We start from the raw sequence: 20,680 nt of genomic DNA, 5'->3' as shown, positions 1-20,680 counted from the left end.
ACAAAGTGATGATAAATGCTCAGGTATAAATCAATTTTCACAGTTCTGTTTTATACCTAAGCATATCATTCTGTACTGTATCCAAAGAAATGGGTTTAGCTCCACGAAAGCCTGTGTAAAAATAAAAACCAGTTAGTCTGAAAGGTGATGCTACATTTCTTTTCTCCTCCCCTCCCCTTCCTTCAAGGGACTAACACAACTACTCCTTTAAAACCAATCACAGAATAGTTTCATCATCCATCAAATTCCTCAGAAATTTCTATCTCACTGTAGACCTGGCAACAATGAATGTTTCTCCCATGTGGTGTGGGATGTTGCTTTATTCAGAAATGACATTTTTAAACATTAGAAGATCACTGAAAACATGTTCTTCCACAATGGTACTACTGTAAAGATGGAGAAAGAGGGACATACTTACATTTCCATTGTACAGTTCAATCTCTCCACTGTCAATCAGAATAGTAATCCTTTTAGTGCATTTCTCTCCTGTGAAGCCACATCCCTCATTAGCCACAAGAATTCTAAAGGTTCCAGAAGCAACATCATTGTCATCACAATAATCCTTAACAAATGGAGATATTGAGAGCCAACATTAGAACATATACAGATACCCATTTTAAAGTTTGTCAAGACTAAATTTTAGAAATATCTGACAACAATAACCTCTGAAAAATATTTGTATTTACACTCTAAACTCTATGAGTAAGTATCAGTTCTGGAAACATGCTTATGAATATATAAGCAGTGCCTGAGTTACAAACATCTGACTTACAAATGACTCACAGTTACAAACAGGGATGAGAAAACAGGGAGTGAGAGAAATCTGCCATCCAGAAGGGAAATTCACTCCTGAAATACTTATCATGGGGAAAGGGGTGTCCAGTGAAGCTTTATTGCCAATCCTTGTTTCTACAATAAGCCAAATCTTTCAAAACTTGGGGACTGTCTGTACACATTTTGGCTGGGTTTGCCAAAACCCAAATTTATAACTAACACAATTTGCTCCTTACCAAATCCAGAGGAGGCAAGCATTTCCCACCCTTGATATTTCGACTGAGTTTCAGCAGTATGTAGACAACAAAACAGCAAGGAATATTTAATGTGTCTTTGAACCTCTAAATGATTTCATGAAAAGCTGCCATCTTTCTATAGCCTTGAGAGAAAGGCAGAAACACATCACTGGCATTACACGAGGCTTCAAAAGTGTGCAAAAGCACTACTTTCTAACTGCTTTCTGGGTTCCTCTAAAGCATTACATGAAATCTGAGAGAAGCCCCCACCCATCTCTCACCAGATCAAAAGGTACATTCACCAGATGGCAAGCATATTGGTTGATCCCTTGATCTGCTTCACACGTCATTGAATATTCTGTGAAACTTTTTACTTCTTGTCTCATAGCCCGTTTTCACCAGCTTTGGGGCCAAGGGGCTCTTGCCACTGCCTCTAGGATCCACACATTGACCTGATGGAATTGCTTTCCAGCTCCCTCCTACATCCTTCCTTATCGAGGGCACAGAGCATGATGTATCACATCTAATTTAAAGATGTCACAAACAAAAAACTGAAATAAAATTTGGAGTGAATTTTTGTGTTCCTCCTCTGGTTCTTTCTCTTCTGGAAAAGTTTGAGAAGGAAAATGATTTCAGCCAGCAACCAGAGTAACGATATTTATTACTCTCAGCATGTTACTGATTACCACCACCTCACCTGAACTAGTACATATTGACAGTTCCCTGGAAATTTATATTTCAGTCCATCAAAGGTCAAGTAATGAGCTGTACCAATGACTGAGCAGGTCCCGTCACAGATGTTTTCTGTACATTCCCATTTTTGACCACGGCATACACTGTAGTGGGCAGAAAAGCAGTTGCAAAACTTAGCAAATATTCTATTCGTAATTTGATATGATGCTGAAAATAAGGTCTGTCTCTTGGAGAAAGCAAGTACAAAATCATTAGTGACTGATGAAAGGATCAAACAACACAGTTTTGAGGCAGATATAACACTTTTTGAAAAAATTGAATTAGATGAGTGGTTTTTTCAGCCTGGAAGGCTGAATTCTCTTCCAACAAACTGTTGAAGGACTTTACTCCAGTGCAGGCTTAGCTAACCATATGGTTACCATGAGCCCAACGATAAAGAAAATGATTTTGCTTGTTACATCACACTTAATTTTGAGCAATAGTCTCTCTCACAACATGGATCAGCCACCCTCCCCCGTAGTCAAACTTGCAGATTTTTGGATGGGGAGGATACACAATGGGTGGGGAGGATGTCCCAGGGTGCTCAATGATACAATGGAGTCAAACTACAGGAAATAAATGCAGTTTGATGCCACTTTAACTGCCATGGCTCAATGATGTGGAGTTGTCATTTTACAAAGTCTTCAACCTTCTTTGCAGAAGAGTGCTGGTGCCTCACCAAACTGCAACTCCCCCTGAGCTTTGTTCAGTATAGTATACTTTATTTGACAGGGCAATAAAGACAGTATGCACATTTGTCATTGTTCTGACCTGACAGTGTGACATTTAGGACCTCATCCCAAAGGCCACCGGAATCGCCACACATTGTGGTGTTTTTGGAAGTATACGTCTGGAGGCATGGGGAGCTCATCACTCCAAATCACCCAACTCACCATCCCACAGGGAGAAGCACTGATCACCTGGCTTCCCCCATTGTTCCTGGCGGAATATAGGAACCCTCCTGTGTTGCAACCACAGCGCCATGCTCCACTTCACCTTCCCTTTAAGCATGGAGCCACAATAGAAGTACCTGTGTGTCCTGTAATGAGAGCCGGCGGGGTTCTTACTTAAAGGGAAGCTGAAGTGGAGCATGCCACTAATTCTAACTCCATCTGATGAGGTTGTAAGTGTGAAGTGTCTCCAGTTCATTCTGATGATTTTAAGCTTCCAGTTCAAATGATGTTTTTACACAGATTGTGCCTTCCTGATGGGCTGTTCTATGTCTTGTTTTGCTTTTGAAGTATTTAGTATGTTTTTGGAGTTAGAAATTAAGGATAGAACATCACATTTGGATGAGTTACATTATTTGAATCATAGAATCATAGAATAGTAGAGTTGGAAGAGACCTCATGGGCCATCTAGTCCAACCCCCCGCTAAGAAGCAGGAAATCGCATTCAAAGCACCCCCGACAGATGGCCATCCAGCCTCTGCTTAAAAGCTTCCAAAGAAGGAGCCTCCACCACAGTCTGGGGGAGAGAGTTCCACTGCCGAACAGCCCTCACAGTGAGGAAGTTCTTCCTGATGTTCAGGTGGAATCTCCTTTCCTGTAGTTTGAAGCCATTGTTCTGTGTCCTAGTCTGCAGGGCAGAAAAATAAGCTAGCTCCCTCCTCCCTATGACTTCCCTTCACGTATTTGTACATGGCTATCATGTCTCCTCTCAGCCTTCTCTTCTGCAGGCTAAACATGCCCAGCTCTTTAAGCCTCTCTTCATAGGGCTTGTTCTCCAGACCCTTAATCATTTTAGTCGCCCTCCTCTGGACGCTTTCCAGCTTGTCAACATCTCCCTTCATCTGCGGTGCCCAAAATTGGACACAGTATTCCAGGTGTGGTCTGACCAAGGCAGAATAGAGGGGGAGCATGACTTCCCTGGATCTAGACGCTATTCCCCTATTGATGCAGGCCAGAATCCCATTGGCTTTTTTAGCTGCCGCATCACATTGTAGGCTCATGTTTAACTTGTTGTCCACGAGGACTACAAGGTCTTTTTCGCACACACTGCTGTCAAGCCAGGCGTCCCCCATTCTGTATCTTTGATTTTCATTTTTTCTGCCGAAGTGAAGTATCTTGCATTTGTCCCTGTTGAACTTCATTTTGTTAGTTTCGGCCCATCTCTCTAGTCTGTCAAGATCGTTTTGAATTCTCCTCCTGTCTTCTGGAGTGTTAGCTATCCCTCCCAGTTTGGTGTCGTCTGCAAACTTGGTGATCGTGCCTTCTAACCCTTCGTCTAAGTCGTTAATAAAGATGTTGAACAGAACCGGGCCCAGGACGGAACCCTGCGGCACTCCACTTGTCACTTCTTTCCATGATGAAGACGACACATTGGTGAGCACCCTTTGGGTGATTTTTTTGTTTATTGGGATCCTCATTTCAGGACAATGTGCATAGATGCTTAGCTGATTTGGTGAAGAACATGGCATCCAGTTGGCAACCAACTGGACTGTGTTCATGGCCTTTGAGCTTGACATAGTCCATCAGTCTATATCTAGTTAAAAACCATCTCATCAGCCAGCAGCATGATGGAAGGAGAACTGTTTATGCCTAAAAGTTACATGACCCCATTTGGAGTCACAACCCACAATTTAACCCGTGGCTAGCACAGCAGGTTAAATCACCAGCTACTGAAAATTTTGTCAACCGGAAGGCCGGCAGTTTGAGCCACGGGTTGAGGTGAGCTCCTGCCATCAGCCCTAGCTTCTGTTTAACTAGCAGTTCAAAAACAGCAATGTAAGTAGATAAATAGGCATCGCTTTGGTGGGGAGGAAAAAGGCGCCCTTAAAAAACATGCTGGCAAAATTTGATCAAGAAGGCGTCCATGGACATCAGCCTCCTCAGTGCGGAAAATGGAATAACAACACCTCCCCATGACCAAGTCAAGCACAACCTCCAGATGTCAGAGATGGAAAAGCGGGAAATCTTGCCTTTATCTATGTATTGTCTGTTTTTGCTATTACTTGTGACAGCATTGAATGCTTGCCTTGTATATATTTTGTGATCTGTCTGAATCCCCTCAGGGAGATAGAATGGAATATAAATATATTATTATTATTTTATTATGACACAGCAAACAAGATAGATATGCTGGATTTCGTATCACAAAATCACAAGTCGAACACTTCCCAAGTATCTAGGACTGTGTGATGTATTTTCGGATGATGCGTGCAGATCCCAGTAGGGTGGCCTTTTGCAGTTGGCAAATCGTAATTTTATTATTATTATTATTATTATTATTATTATTATTATTATTATTATTATTATGAAGCTTAGGGTATGGGACCCTAGAGTTGGCACTAAGTAGAATTACAGGTGCTGAATTGAGCATAAAAGCAAAATGAAGGCACATTGTGGGACATAAAAACAACAAACCAGAGCCATCTTTGGACTGGTAGATCATTACAGGAAGTGCATTCTAAATTTCAGCTCCATAGGGAACACAAGGGAACAGAAGGAAACAATGGCAAGCTGTGGCACTGGAGCCTTTTGTCACAGGACTATGATTTTTGATATAATGTACATCAAGGGAGATGAAAATGTGGTAGCAGATTCTTTGTAATTCACTGTTTAAAAGGGGGAAAGAAATGCTTATATATATTTAATGGTATGGATAATTAAGATATTAATTAAATTATTATTAAATTAAATGTTATCTCTATCAAGCCTGCACTGGAGTCAGGCCATGCATAATGATACAAAACCCACATAACACATTTATGACGTCATCCTGAGGAACCAAAACCAAGAATAAAGAGATGGATAAAGAGATCTGCCACAGGTAAACATAATAAATAAATGAAACAATACCTGATGCAGGAAATAAGAAAAAATAAGAGATTTAATTAAAATTAATTGCCTTACAAAACATTTACTAACTTTCCAATAACTTTATACACATCATTTAACAACTGGAAAATGGAATATTTATAGCCAACATCCATAAAGGCATTTTTTTGTTGATACAGTGGACACCAATTTAAAAACAAGCCAATTTCTTACCAAGTATTGCAATCTAGTGTAACACTCTGTCCTGGAGAATACTCTTGTCCATTGTGAAAACAGGGGCATTTTCCAGGCACAATGCATTTGTTTCCATGCCGCACCTAGAATAGACAGAGATTTTATTAAAGTTGTACAACTAATGGAATAATTATTCTAGGACACAACAGAACACATGAAAACAAAACACATGAGCAACAACCAGACATCTAGACTCCATGAGGGGTTTAGTGACTGTGGAGAGGCGATGAGGACATTGCCCATCTAAACAAGAATCCTGCCATCCTGCATGGTATTTTCCTTCAGTCCCTAAATATCTAGCATTGCAATAACTTAAAATTTCATTTGACTATTTAGAAATGCAGTTAGCATAAAAAGGGTAATTCTGTCTTTTCAAGTAATTAAATATGAAAAAAAATCAAGTTTGCAGAGAAATCATGATTTATTAGCCATTAAGAAAGCCCTTTCTGGTGTCCCAACCAGGGCTGGATCTATCCTGTCATATAAAATCCAGATTGTCTGCTTTGAACTGGATTAAATATAATCCAGTTCAAAGCAGATAATGTGGATTATCTGCTTTGATAATCTGGATTATATGGCAGTGTAGTTCCAGCCTAGATGTGCTTTTGAAAGGTGGAACCAAGAAAACAGCCTCTTTCAAAGACACCAAACTTGAAAAGATCTGTTGTTGTTATTATTTATAATTATACAATTACATAAGCATTAAAATTTTGGCTTTCTGCTAAGTGAAGTGTGAAAGGTTAGTGAGACAACTGCTCTAAAAATTGCTATTTTGACTGGATACCAAAAATGCCACATTATGTCTTCAATAATAAACATTTCGATCATGAAATATTACTTTACTCTTTGACATCAACAGAACCAATTTTTCCTACTATCATTTTGTAGAAAGCAATTAATGGCTGAGAACAACAATTGCTGACAGTGTGAATTTCCATTTCTTAAGCAGAACCTCTGCTCTCCCTTCAAAAGAGAAAGAGAAAATGAGCAAACTTTCCAAGTTAACAAGTGCAATGTCAATGTCAATCCCTAATACTGCTTCTTCAACAATACCGTCCACTGTGTTGTCAAAGGCTTTCATGGTCGGAATCACTGGGTTGCTGTGAGTTTTCCCAGATTATAAGATTATCTATCTATCTATCCTTCTATCTATCTATATAAATGTAATGTTCATTTTCTTATGGAGTAAACAACAAAGCCACTGAACCCAATCACACTAAATTTGGCCACAAAAGACATAATCATCCAAAAAATGTCTTTCAAAAAAAACCTAATAATATAAAGCTCAAATTAGAGGAAGAGGAAGAATTTTTCCCCTTGCTGCCAGTTAGAAAGGTAGGCTCCACCCACTTCGTCTCCTAGCAACCCACTCAGCCCAGGGGACAGGCAGAGTTAGGCCTCATTTAGGCCTCATGCACACTGCCTATAAAATACAGATTATCTGATTTGAACTTGATTATATAGCAGTGTAGACTCAAGGCCCTTCCACACATCTATATAACCCAGAATGCCAAAGACGGATAATCCACAGTATCTGCTTTGAACTGGATTATCTTGAGTCCACACTGCCATATAATCCAGTTCAGTGTGGATTTTATACAGCTGTGTAGAGGCCTCATATAATTCAGTTCTAAGCAGATAATATAAGATTATAAATATAATATCTAAAATTACTGTGGTATAATAATACAGAACAATATAATCTTTAAAATCAGGACAGTAAATAAAGAGCAACACTCTGAAAACAGGGAAATTTTTATTCCTGTGAGTTTTTATGTAGGCAAGGCCCAGTGCACTGCTTTGTCCAGGGGGTAAAGGAGCTATAACGCTGTTAAGATGTTCATGCATCTGAGCCACTAACATGAAGTAGACACAATTGTATGTATGAACATTTCTGCTGAACTGAAATATGACAGAAATAGTTGGGCAACACTGCCATCTAGTGGTAGATAGAATTTTAACAAGTTTCATGACTAAAAAAAAAAAGTCCAGCAATATATGTGCCAATTGATTTCTAGTTGCCAATTGACTTATGATGATCTCATGCATTTCACAGTATTTTTTAAGACAAGAAATACTGACGGGTAGACAGTCCAGTCCATCATTTGAAATATAGCCTACAACACTTGGAATTCATCCAAGTACTAACCCGGGCTGGCCCTAGTTGATGCAATATATAAAGAGCAGTTGTATAACAATGAACGTTACCAAATAAGCACACTTAGCACGAAATCGGAGCTTTCTCCAAGTATGGATGAAGAGAGGGTCTTTTTCTTATCACAATAAGGAACTAGTAGAGACTAGCAATCTTCTCCACTAGGATGGCTTTCCATGTGCATTTCTTCAAGTTTTGCTTCTATAATATGGCAAACTATATTAATTTAATTTAATTTAAATTCTGGTAGAGAATTCAACATTGCTCACAAAAATGAAACAAAGCAAAACTATAATCTTGTTTTTGTTTTGTACATTCCAGTAATTTCTGAAAATGAAATCTATCATGCAGGTTTCTTGGCAAACTTAATTCAGAGATTTGTTATTGCCTTGCTCTGAGGCTGAGAAAATCTGGCTAGCTCAGGACAACCTAGCAGGTTTCCTTGGCCAAGCAGAGATTTCTACTGAACTCTGGATGGTGAGGGAGTTCATGCAGTCACCTGTAACGGCTGAAGGAAGTGAATAACTGGTTTGCAGATGGTGCCATCAAGGAACAATGCAATGTCTCAACAAATTTGACAAACCTGGATAAGCCCTACCTTGGTCTGGATAGAATTTCTACAAGTGATGCAAATACAGTTACAAAAGAAGGTAAAGCGGGATAGGTGTATTCAGTAGTAGAGGGAAGAACAGACAAGCTAAAACAAACATGTCTCAAGACCATATTTTTCAAATAATTTCATTTGAAATTTTATTTTAACTTACCATTCCAGAGGGACAGATGCAGCCGGATACACATCCGTGACTGACACAGCCTAATTCTAATGTCTGGCAAGTCTTCATGCATTCTACTCCCTTAGCTCTTGGATCATTTGCAGGACATACAAGCATGGTCATGGGGTGCCTGCACGCCAAACTTCGTTTTACTTTAAGAAATAAAACAACATAACATCCTCAAAAGTCTGGCCCAGAAAGAAATTGTAATAATATCTCCAAGAGTATTTGAAGTCATGGTCTTCAAAATCCTACCTTCCATAATTATAAGTCCAGATAGTGCTAACTTTGAATGTAACAACCAACAACTCAACTAACTGCAGTACTTCTACACCCAATCTCTTTACTACTGCTGAGACACTGATATTCAGAAACTTTTTACAATAATAATTAAAATAAAGACTTTCCAGCGAACTTTCTGTAGTTTTTAAAAATTTCTTAGAAAGAAAGTTAAAACGAAAACTACCTAGAAAGCTTAACACACTGCAATATTAGTCACCAATTATGGCAAAGGTCTGTTCAATTGACTTTTTTAATGTCAGGAGCGACTTGAGAAACTGTGAGTCGCTTCTGGTGTAAGAGGATTGGCCGTCTGCAAGGATGTTGCCCAGGAGATGCCTGGGTGTTTTGGATGTTTTACCATCCTTGTGGGAGGCTTCTCTCATGTCCCCTTGTGAGAGGCTTCTCTCATCAGTTTCACACTGATGTAGCATTGGGAACTGTAAAATAGCAATAAAAATGTGGAAAGATGGGTGCTTGTTTGGTAATTTGTACGTTTATAACGTGATTAGGGATGGCATTTAATTTTAAAACAGGGCTCTTTTACACTGTAGTACTTCTAAGTATGGAGCCCCACATGGCGCAGCAAGTTAAAGTGCTGAGCTGCTGAACTTGCAGATCAAAAGGTCACAGGTTCGAATCCGGGAAGTGGAGTGAGCACCCGCTGTTAGCCCCAGCTTCTGCCAACCTAGCAGTTCGAAAACATGCAAATGTGAGTAGATCAATAGGTACTGCTCTGGTGGGAAGGTAATGGCATTCCACACAGTCATGCCAGCCACATGACCTAGGAGATGTCTATGGACAACGCCGGCTCTTCGGTATAGAAATGGAGATGAGCACCAACCCCAGAGTCAGACATGACTAGACTTAATGTCAGGGGAAAACTTTTACCTTTACCTACTTCTAAGTAAATTTGCCCATGGTTTGGAAAACATTTATAGATGCTCTCCAGCTCATGCAAATATGGGTTGTCCCCAAGTTACGAACAAGATAGGTTTTGTATGTTTGTTCTTAAATTGAATTTGTATGTAACTCAGAGCAGATACTTTTTAAAGGGTAACTCCAGCCAAAATTTTGTAATTTTGGGAAGGGTTGACAACACCCCTTTGGTGTTTATTTTGCTGCCTGTGTCTCTGTTCAGAAGATTTCACCTCATTTTCCATCCCTGTGATCATTGGATTTTTAAAATAATGTCTGGTTTTGGAAACAAAGATTGGTTAGAAATCTTCAGTGGAGACCTCTCTTCCCTATGATAATTTTTCAGGACTGAATTTCCTGTCCTAGGGATAAATTTCTATCACTTTCTGTTGTCTTACCTCTCTTTCTTAACAGTCATTTGCAAGTCAGATGTTTGTAATTATGAGTTTGCCTGTAATATTATAGTTTTTTTTTTGTCAGGAGCAACCAGAGTTGCTTCTGGAGTGAGAGAATTGGCCGTCTGCAAGGATGTTGCCCAGGGGACGCCCGGATGTTTTGATATTTTTACCATCCTTGTGGGAGGCTTCTCTCATGTCCCCGCATGGAGCTGGAGATGATAGAGGGAGCTCATCCACGCTCTCCCCGGGTGGGATTCGAACTTTTAACCCCTAGGCCACCGGAGGCTCCATGATATTATAGATTATCAAATGAGAGCTAAAATTACCCTGCCAAAGACAGGCTAAATCTGTAGTTATCAATCTTCCTGAATAAATTTTAAGAGGTAATTAAAAAGACTTGCAGTCCAAATAAGTCTCTAGGACTAGATAGATTCTTAGGGAAATTTTTGCAAACATTTCAAAGAGATATTGCTTTCAAATTTACATAGCATTTTAATGATATTCTGGAGACTGCTAAAAATCCAGAAATTGTAAGGCACTCAATAAATATTATTTTATTAAAAGCATGTAAAGGTCCATTGCAAATGAATTCCTGTCAGCAGCAGCTTGCAAATTGTTGCTGTAATTTATAAACCAGACTCCACAATTTATTGAATTCATCTATTGTATTTAATTTAGGTTTCTAGAATTCCCTCCCCCAAATTTCTCAGTGTTACACTGGGAAGGAGGGATGGGAAATTTGGAGGGAGGGATAAGATTCCTAATTTGCCCTTCCCTGATTTAGGTGCTCTTAACTAAAAACTGCAAGGCACAAGAAATCGAGGAGCTAAACAAAGAATGAAAATGAATGCAAGGCTCATTTTATAATTGCCCGTTGTATCCCTCTCTTCAAAACAAGAAACATAAGGAAAGGACAAAATATAGAAAATCCATATTGATTTTTAAAGAAACAATAGTAACCTCTGGCTGAAGGATGATGCTGAAAGGAAACATCTGGCAGAAAAGCTCCTGGAAGTTTCTTTGAGCTGCAGTGCATGAGTCCATTTTCACAATAACTAAAACCAAAAATAAAAAGGGTTTGTTATTTTGTGATTTTTTTAAAAAAATTGATACATGTGTACATGTCTAGACAGGCTTTCACAGAAGTCAGAAATGCAGGATTACAAAGTTGAATTGTTGCAAAATAAAGGAAATATACTGATGTGCAGTAAACATGGAGGTCAAATAGTTATAATTGTTAGGAGCTCCTTACATCACCAGAACTGCTGGAAGGAGGGGTCAGAATCACTACTATGTACTAATGTTTATGTCATTATGATTATTTCAGGATCATTATGATTATGTCAGAAACACTTCTATGTACTAATGTTTATGTTTAATATTTTAAAGCATCATTAGATTTAATATATCCAACACATTAACAACCATCACAGTTAAGACTTAAAAGTTTCAGACAATTCAGAAGTCAAATTATTTTACACAAAACTGTAATTTGACATTCATCTTCTCAAGTAGCTAATGATCTGAGTTTGGAGAGTTATTTTTAATAACTAGTTAATTACGGTCAGTGTACTGTATCCACAGGTTCTCCACCCACAGATTCAGCCATTCGTGGCTTGAGAATAATTTTTAATATTTCCAAAAGGCAAAACTTCATTTTGCCATTTTGCTACAATACTGAATATCATGGGACTTGAGAATCCATGGATGTTGAGTCTTTGAACCAAACCCCAGTAGATAATGAAGTTCCACTATATCAGTGGTTCCCAACTTGTGTTCCATAGATCACCAGTGGTTCCCAAGAACTAAAATATGATCTGCGGCCTCACCATTACTACACCGTTGCAACAAGAGTGACTAGTCTTGCAAAACCCTCTTATAGTCAGAGCTGGCCCTAGGGTATTTTTCAAGTGTAGGCGAACAGAATTTTGGTGCCCCCCCAAACCAATCACTGAAAAATAAAAGCGTTGGATAAGCGAAAATGTTTGATAATAACGAGGGATTGAGGAAAAGCATATTAAACATCAAATTACATTAAGATTTTTACAAATTAAGCACTAAAACATCATGTTTTACAACAAATCAACAGAAAAAGCAATTCAATACCTTGCGGAGGCAGGCCGCAAGAGACAGGAGTTGCCTCGATAGCGCCCCCAACAAGATGGCGCCACAGGCAACTGCCTAGTTGGCCTGGTGGTTGAACCGCCTCTGCTTATAGTGCCAAGGCAATGAGGGTGTCGGGAGGGGAGAGGCTGACTAGCCACAAAAGGTGCGACAATAAGCCTGCTGACTGCTGCTTCTCCTCCTCCCCCTAAGCAGAGTCATTCCATGTGGCGCCTACAAGCAGGGGTGCCTTGGTGTGTTTTTTTTAGATCTGTTCCTGGTGTTATTTGGAGTGCTGATGCAAAAAAATTGCATTGGATAGACCACAGCAGCTCTAGATAATTAAATATGGTTTTCTGTGGGTGTGCAAATGGTGACCATTGGAGGGCCTATGTTTTGTATCAGAAACTAGAGCTGATGTGGTCTATCCAATGCAATTTTCTGAATCGGCATCCCAAATAACCAAACTGAATCTAAAGTTGACCAAAACCTGATTTGTAACCCTTTTAGTACTCATGCTGGAGAGTGATTCCTGGTCAAAGTGGTCCCTGTTCATTTGTTCATTTGTTTCAGTACAAATACTGGAAACGTTGGACAAGGCAAAAAACAAACAAAAACTATCTAATGAATATTTTCTCTCTTGGAATAAATTGAATGCTTTTAAAGAAAAAAAACTGACAACTAAATAATATGAAGAGTTGTATATAAGACAGGAAACAGAATTACAAATAATAATGATCTAATCTAAAATCCGTAGTTCCCATCAAGTCATTTGTAGGTGTCTGCAAAGCAGCACACATTCTCAATACTGAATTCCATAATATTCTAATAAATGGATGGCAGCAAAAAAGATGTGTTGCAAAATACTATTATACCATAATTCCTTTCCCCCATATTTTTAAATTTGTGAGAGTTAAAATAAGATAGTGCCTATGTACTTACCAGTGTTCCATGTTTTACCCCCTGCCTTTTCCTTTTCTTCTTGTTCCTGTGCTCTTTTGTGCATTGTTATAGCCCCAAAATCTCAAATATTTGTTCAAAAGTGTGTCACTTGCAAGTCAGTATCTCCCTAATCAGAATGGCAATGTTTTCTTTGTGTGGATGAGACAATACATGGAATATAATTAGAGGATGTCTAATTTCATGAAATCAGCCTGAGGACCTTCACTTACCACATGGTATGATGATCTGAGAACACATCATCAGGCTGGAAGATCTCACCATCATAATAACAAGGGCACTGTGACTTGGGGAGACATCCTCCCTGTTCATCAAGGTATAATCCATCTGGACAATAGCAACCTTCCATACAAATTTCACTGCAGTCTGTATCTGGATATGACAGGGTTCGACAAGTTTGGTTACATGGACTCCCACACTGCTGGTAAATCTGACCTTCTGGACATCTGAAAGCTGTAAAATAGCATAAAAGAATAAAGTAATTATAGGTGTGATATTAGTTACAGTAACAAATACGCAAAACACTATTCTGAGTTGTCAGAGAACCAGTTTCTTTTAAAAGTTCCTACTCATAAGCAAAGACATCAGAAATTACCCAAAAGATATTCCCATATTGCACAACAGGGCTTTAAAAAGCATAAAGTTTAGAGAGGACACTTTTTCTATATGACAATATATCATTTTTTCAATGCTGTGGAAGAAAACATCATTGCAAAATGTATTCTTTCTTAGTCCAAAGCTGGTACAGGAAGTAGATGCATTGACACAAGTAATACGCATTCTGCTGAGGGTTGTTTTGTGTTTTCTGGGCTGTATGGCCATGTTCAAGAAGTATTCTTTCCTGATGTTTCACCCACATCTATGGCAGGCATCCTCACAACCTCTGAGGATGCCTGCCATAGATGTGGGTGAAACGTCAGGAGAGAATAATTCTGGAACATGGCCATACAGCCCGGAAAACATACAACAACCCTGTGATTCTGGCCATAAATGCCTTCGACAACACATTTTGTTGAGATTGCAACTCAGCAATTCCTGAAGTTTGGCTACTCTCTGCATGGGGAAGGCAATGAAAGAGTAAGAGAGATCAAAGATCTTGGCTACTAGGTGAAACTGGAAAGAAGATGCATGCTGATCTTGGTTTTCTGACACTATGACATAAAAGAAAAATACTGCAAAAACTCACACTACAAAGATACATAATATCAGTCCTGAACAACAAGGTAGCAACTACCTAATCATTTCAGGCTTGCATCATGTTTGACTGAAAAAAGTAAACAAAGGATGCCAGTTACCACCAAGCCTTTGTAGTCTAACAAGTTTTTATTCTTTTTTTCTTCACCAGATTTTTGTAGTTTCAGGCAATGTACTTAATCCTTCTGGATTACCCTTTAGCTTGGTAGGCCAACAATGGTTTTAATCTGTTTTACTTCGTTCATAAGAGCCGCAGTGACACAATAGGTTAAATCCTTCTACCGGCTAAACTGCTGACCTGAAGATTGGGTAGCTGAACTGAAGGTTGCCGGTTCGAATCCACAAGACAGGATGAACTCTCATCTGCCAGCTCTAGCTTGCAGGGACATGAAAGAAGTCTCCCAGCAACACATCCGGGCATCCACTGGGCAACATCTCCGTAGATGGCCAATTCTTTCACATCAGAAACTACTTGCAGTATGTTCTCAAGTCGCTTCTGACATGATAAAAAATGCATTCATAAATCATAAAAATTATAACCAGGACTTTTTTGGGGGGGGGGAAATAAAATATTTTGCACATGTAATAACTGACTTTTATCTCATTGCCATACTGTATATATATTCAGTTTTCTTCCCAGTTCAAAAATCACTGACCTTTAAATTGGGAAGAAGGTCTTCAGCATTGCACAATCATCTATCTACATTATATATTAATACACAAATATTACAGCAAAACCTGGGGCCAAATGAAGAATTACACCAGGGATTCTATTAACATTGTATTTTGACAAACATACCACAAAAATCTAGCTTCCTCCAATTTATGAGAACATTTCTGCGAGCACAAGCCAGGGCATAGGTGGAGACAGCAGCACATAAACAGTCCTTGCCATCCGAACAGGAACAGACATCGAAGTGGCAATTCTTGATGTATGGAGAAGGATCAACTTTGTCATGGCATGGTTGAAACAGCAGAGATAACAGCAATGAACAGGAGTTCTCCGCAAACTTGGCTAAAGTGATAACAAATTCAAAATATTATTTTATTAACACATTAACACCAACTGCTACAGAGAGAAACAGGAACAGTCGTAATCAGAAAGAAAACAGTGTTCTGGCAGCTAACAACTTAGCAACCTCTGAGGATGCCTGCTGTAGATGTGGGCGAAATGTCAGAAGAGAATGATTCCGGAACATGGCCATAAAAGTAAAGGTAAAGGTTTCCCCTGACGTTAAGTCATCATGTCTGACTCTGGGGGTTGATGCTCATCTCCATTTCTAAGCCAAAGAGCCGGCATTGTCCGTAGACACCTTCAAGGTCATGTGACCAGCATGACCGCATGGAGCACCGTTACCTTCCCGCCGAAGCGGTACCTATTGATCTACTCACATTTGCATTTTCGAACTGCTAGGTTGGCAGGAGCTGGGGCTAACAGCGGGCACTCATTCCTTTCGGTCTGCAAGTTCAGGAGCTTTAACACACTTCGCCACTGGGGCTCCTTGGGCCATACAGCCCAGAAAACTGACAGCAACCCAACTCAGCAAATGTGGGTCAGCTTTGCTGGTATAATTAAAATGCTAACATATTTTTACATTATAACCTTGTGCACTGAAAGAATTGCTGATGCACTTGAGACATAGCTAAATAGTAAACAGACCAGTTTTTCCATTTGGCACTTTTAGAAGGAATTCCTTCTAATTTCCTTTGGTTATTATCAGCAAGCCATAACAAAATGTGGACATTAATGGATAACTTGAATCACATTATATGTTATTTATGTAATAGTAAGAGTACAAGATTAGTTTTATAGTCATTAATAATAATAATAATAATTGTTTAATTAGCACCAGAACTTAGAAGTATAAACACAACCTACAACTGAGTGATACTGGGGTGGATGGGTGAATAGCAACCCAAAGGCACTAGGGACAATAACGTCAATGATAAAGGGGAAATGGAAGTGCTGGTACAAGAAACCCAAAATTGATGAAAACAAAGACTAGGAAGAAGCTGGAGATAATTATTTATAGTCTCAGATGTCTGTGCACTAATGCACAGGACATGAGAAATAAAACAAGGTGAATTTGAATTCTTAATACTGAAAGATAAATATGATTTCATAGACATCATCAAAATTAGGTAGGTTGTAGCAACAGAGGAAAATCAACTTATTCCAAAGAAATAGGCCAAAAAGTAATAGAGGAGAAGCAAGAGTATATATAAATAATGTGTGCACCAGGATCCACAACTTAAAGGATGAAAAACAGGTTGATAGAATATTTATAAAATTAAAAGGGTGATAAACAACAGGAAGATCATTGGGAGACTGTACTATAGATGCCCAAATCAGACTGAAGATTTGAATGATGTGTTCCTAGATGAAATGACCAAACATTTATAAAAGAGAAACTTCAACCATTCTGATATTTGTTGGAACTCAAACTCTGACAAGAAAGCAAAATCCAATGAATTCCTCACTTGCTTTCTTGATAGTTCGTCCTCCAAGAATTAGAGGAGCCCACAGAAAGAGAATAGAACTGGTCAACTGAGTGTTAAATATTGGGAATAATGGATAAGAGTGATCTCATTCTCCTGTAATTTGTTATGCATTAGACAAGGGAAAGTCATACATAGCCAAATACACACTCTGTACTGTAAGAAAACTAATTCATGTAATATTGGGTGATAGCCCATGGTCAAAAATGATAAAAAGGAAAGTGCTTCATTATACATGAAAGTTTGTTGCCTCGTGTTTATCTTATACACAGCTGTATAAAATCCACATTGGACTGTATGGTAATGTGGACTCAGATCTCCCAGTTCAAAGCTGATACTGTTGATTATGTGCCTTGATATTCTGGGTTATATGGCTGTGTGGAAGGGCCCTAAGACTCCGAGATCTCTTTCACATGTACTGATTTCAAGTGAAGTGTCACTTGACACTTATTTATTAAATAAATAAATAAATAAATAAATGCACACTTCACTTGTGTGCATGTGACACTATATGTGTGCATTTCATTTTTGTTTCAGACAGGATAATTACCTTTCCTTTATCCTTGTTGAAACTGGTTTTCAGATTTTAAGTCCAGATATCTTATTTGTTGAGGTAGTTTTAATCTTGAAGCACAACTATAATTAAAATTATGGTCCTTCCCCACATTATGTTATTTCTACAAATTAGAAACAACTAATTAGCACCTATTAGCAAAGATTCCCTGTGGCTTTTCTGGAATAGACCTCACTTATGGATACTTCAGAAGCCTCAAGCATCCATAAATCTGACACCAACCTAAACCAATCATTTCAGTGTTGGGCACAAGTAAACCAGTGGCTGGCCACCCTTGAAAGCCAAGCGGCTGCTGGTGACCAACTTTGCAGGGCATCCAAGGAGCTAAAACGTAATTTAACTGTCATATAGTAAAACTTAAGATCAGTGCTGCATCCACCTAAAATTGCTATCTGACAAATAAGCATATCTGGGGATGGGGGGAGTTGAGTTGTGATTGCTGGGAGCTATCAGTGGAAGAGTGCTGAAGTTTATTACAGTTTGATGTTTTCTGTAGACCACTTAATGTAATGCATGCAATGAAGATAATACTACTCCAATAAAGTTTGTGCCAAAATAATATTTTTAGATCTTTCATATGTTGTTTGCTGCATTTAATTGGTATTATTATGCTGGAAAAAAATTAATGTAATACTATCCTTCATAGTTTAGCTCAGTTGTAAGCGCCTTTACCTAACTGAGGGCTGAGACTGCAGGAATTGCTGTCTTGTTTCTGCAAATCTTGGCAATCTCCTTTAAGCTTCCAGGAATTTCCAAAGTCTTCAACACGGGTTTCGACAAGGCCAGAAGGTGTCAGAAAATCATCTCCTTGATCGCCATTGTAATTACCACATAAGCCACAAGTCCGTTCAGTATATTCTGAAGACAACTGAAGAGACATAAGTTATTATTTTGCAATGTTTTAAATTATTGTTATTAATTTATTTCAGAAGTCGGGAATCCACTCCCATTAATGCTGGCTATCCTGACTAAAGATTGTAAGACTGGCAATCCAACAACATCTGTAGGGCCAGACATTCCCTACCATGAATTAATTCAAGAATAAATCCAGTAAACCAAGGGTGTATCTATATAAAATAAAAGTCACAGACCATGATTGAAAACTTAAGTGTGTTTACGGAATCATAGAGTTGTCTAGCTAAACATGGCCTGAATACAGGAAATAAGAACTTCATTTTTTTATGATTTACATTGTTGTTATCAAATTAGAATCTTTATATTTCGATGCTATTTCGCTTGCAAGCAACAAAAATCAGGGTGCTTTTAAAAAATAGGCATAAATACAAATAATGCAAACCCAATGACCCAGATTATTAAGTGAGCATTGCTTATGAAAGCCTTCTTAAAAGTCACACTATGTTTTGTTAGGTTTTTTTTTATAAAAAATCTTACTATTTATCAACTCAGCAAGAGGTCTATTTGAAACTGGGCTCTTTCACAAGTATATGTACTATCACTGCCCTCTGACAGAGGCCCTATCTACACTGCTATATAATTTAGATTCTCAAAGCAGATAATCCACAGTTTAAAGGTAAAGGTTTCCCCCTGACAAGTCCTAGTCGAGTCCTACTCTGGGGGTTGGTGCTCATCTCCATTTCTAAGCCAAAGAGCTGGTGTTGTCCATAGACACCTCCTAGGTTATGTGGCTGGCATGATTGCATGTTTTCCAACTGCTAGGTTGGCAGAAGCTGGGCCTAAAAGCGGGAGCTCCCCCCGCTCCCCAGATTCGAACTGCCGACCTTTCGGTCAGCAAATTCTGCAACTCAGTGCTTTAACCCACTGCATCACTGGGGGTTCTCACCCTCCTCATAGACAGGAATAATAAAATCATAGAGTTGGAAGGGGCTTCAATGACCACGAAGTCATACCACATGCTCAATGCAGGATCTCTAGCTTTCAGTCAGCAAGTTCAGCAGCTCAGTGGTTTAACCCGCTGTGCCACCAGGGGCCACTTATATGAGTCTACACTGCCATATAATCCAGTTAAAGCAGATAATTTTACATGACAATGTGAAAGAGGCCAGAGGCTTCATCTATACTGCCACTATAATACAAATTGAACTGCATTGCATGGTCATATAATCCAATTCAATGAAGTTAAACTGCATTATATAAGTCTACATTGGCCATATAGTGCAGTTCAAGCTTCATTATAGTGGAAGTGTAGATGGAGCCACAGAAGCATTAAATCAAGTACAGTTTAGAAGGGGTTGGAATCACATTATGCCTCAGCTGTTATGATTGAGCCTCATGGCTCTGTTACTGACAGACGTGGGCGTAAGACTCCTCGAGAGTCAGATACTCTCGAGGAGCGAGAGAGAAAAAGACTGCGAGACATATTTGCAGCACCATCTGACGAGGAGTCTTTCGAAGGGTTTACGGAGAGAATGGAGGAGGGGCTGGTTAGCTCAGAGGAGGATGAGATGGATTGGACTCGGGTAAGGGAGGAAGTGGGTGCCACTGGCCATGATGGGACAGAAGATGAATGGGGACCTTCAGGATTAGACCCATGGTTTAGCTGGAGGGATGGGACGGGATCCACAGCTGGAGATGCTGTTGGGCGTAGTCAGAGGTGTTCCAGCTCTGACGAGGAAAGTGATGAGGAAACGCCCGGGTTAACGAGGACAGCTGACAGTGATGAAGATTTGTAACTGGCATAAAATGGGGCTTGAGAGCAATTGCAAATTGCGTTGGGCAAGGTAATCTGGGCAAACGCTTGGGATCCGTGTGTGTGTGGGACGCTTCCCTGAAGACTTGTGTGCTTTCCTGTGCTGTGACGTAAGTTGATTGGAATCCAGGGTCAGACGGCGGGAGGGATTGTGTGGGCATTTGTTTGTGCAAACCTGTGCTTACTCTTATTAGCTTGACCTTCCGTCGTCTTCTTGACGGACGCCATCTCCTGCTTTGAGAACTCGGACTGAACTGACCACGGCTTGTCTTCCCCCCTTCTTGGACTTGGAAAAACTACAAACGTCTGCTTCTGGCTTTGATCTACGGAACGGAACTGGTCTACTCAACTGCTACAATCCTTGGCTGATTTACTCGTGTTGGAGATCCTGTCTGCTGTGTGTG

The 20,680-nt window shown here is 39.4% G+C and overlaps 1 protein-coding gene across 1 annotated transcript in view; it reads right to left on the bottom strand.

The window, feature by feature from the left end:
- Nucleotides 1–20,680, bottom strand: part of vwf (von Willebrand factor) — a 197,532-nt gene that overhangs the window by 118,526 nt on the left and 58,326 nt on the right. Inside the window, exons 14-21 of the mRNA XM_062981993.1 lie at nt 18,281–18,476; nt 15,335–15,550; nt 13,554–13,794; nt 11,239–11,333; nt 8,675–8,835; nt 5,735–5,838; nt 1,708–1,846; nt 419–562 (exon numbers count right to left, since the gene is read on the bottom strand). Of these exons, the coding sequence (XP_062838063.1) occupies nt 419–562; nt 1,708–1,846; nt 5,735–5,838; nt 8,675–8,835; nt 11,239–11,333; nt 13,554–13,794; nt 15,335–15,550; nt 18,281–18,476 (1,296 nt within the window). The remainder of the gene's footprint in view (nt 1–418; nt 563–1,707; nt 1,847–5,734; nt 5,839–8,674; nt 8,836–11,238; nt 11,334–13,553; nt 13,795–15,334; nt 15,551–18,280; nt 18,477–20,680) is intronic.

This window comes from Anolis carolinensis, chromosome 5 (genome assembly GCF_035594765.1).
Source record: "Anolis carolinensis isolate JA03-04 chromosome 5, rAnoCar3.1.pri, whole genome shotgun sequence".
Classification (NCBI taxonomy): Eukaryota; Metazoa; Chordata; class Lepidosauria; order Squamata; family Dactyloidae; genus Anolis; species Anolis carolinensis.
The sequence above is the reverse complement of the archived record's forward strand: the minus strand, read 5'-3'. Positions and strand labels throughout refer to the sequence as shown.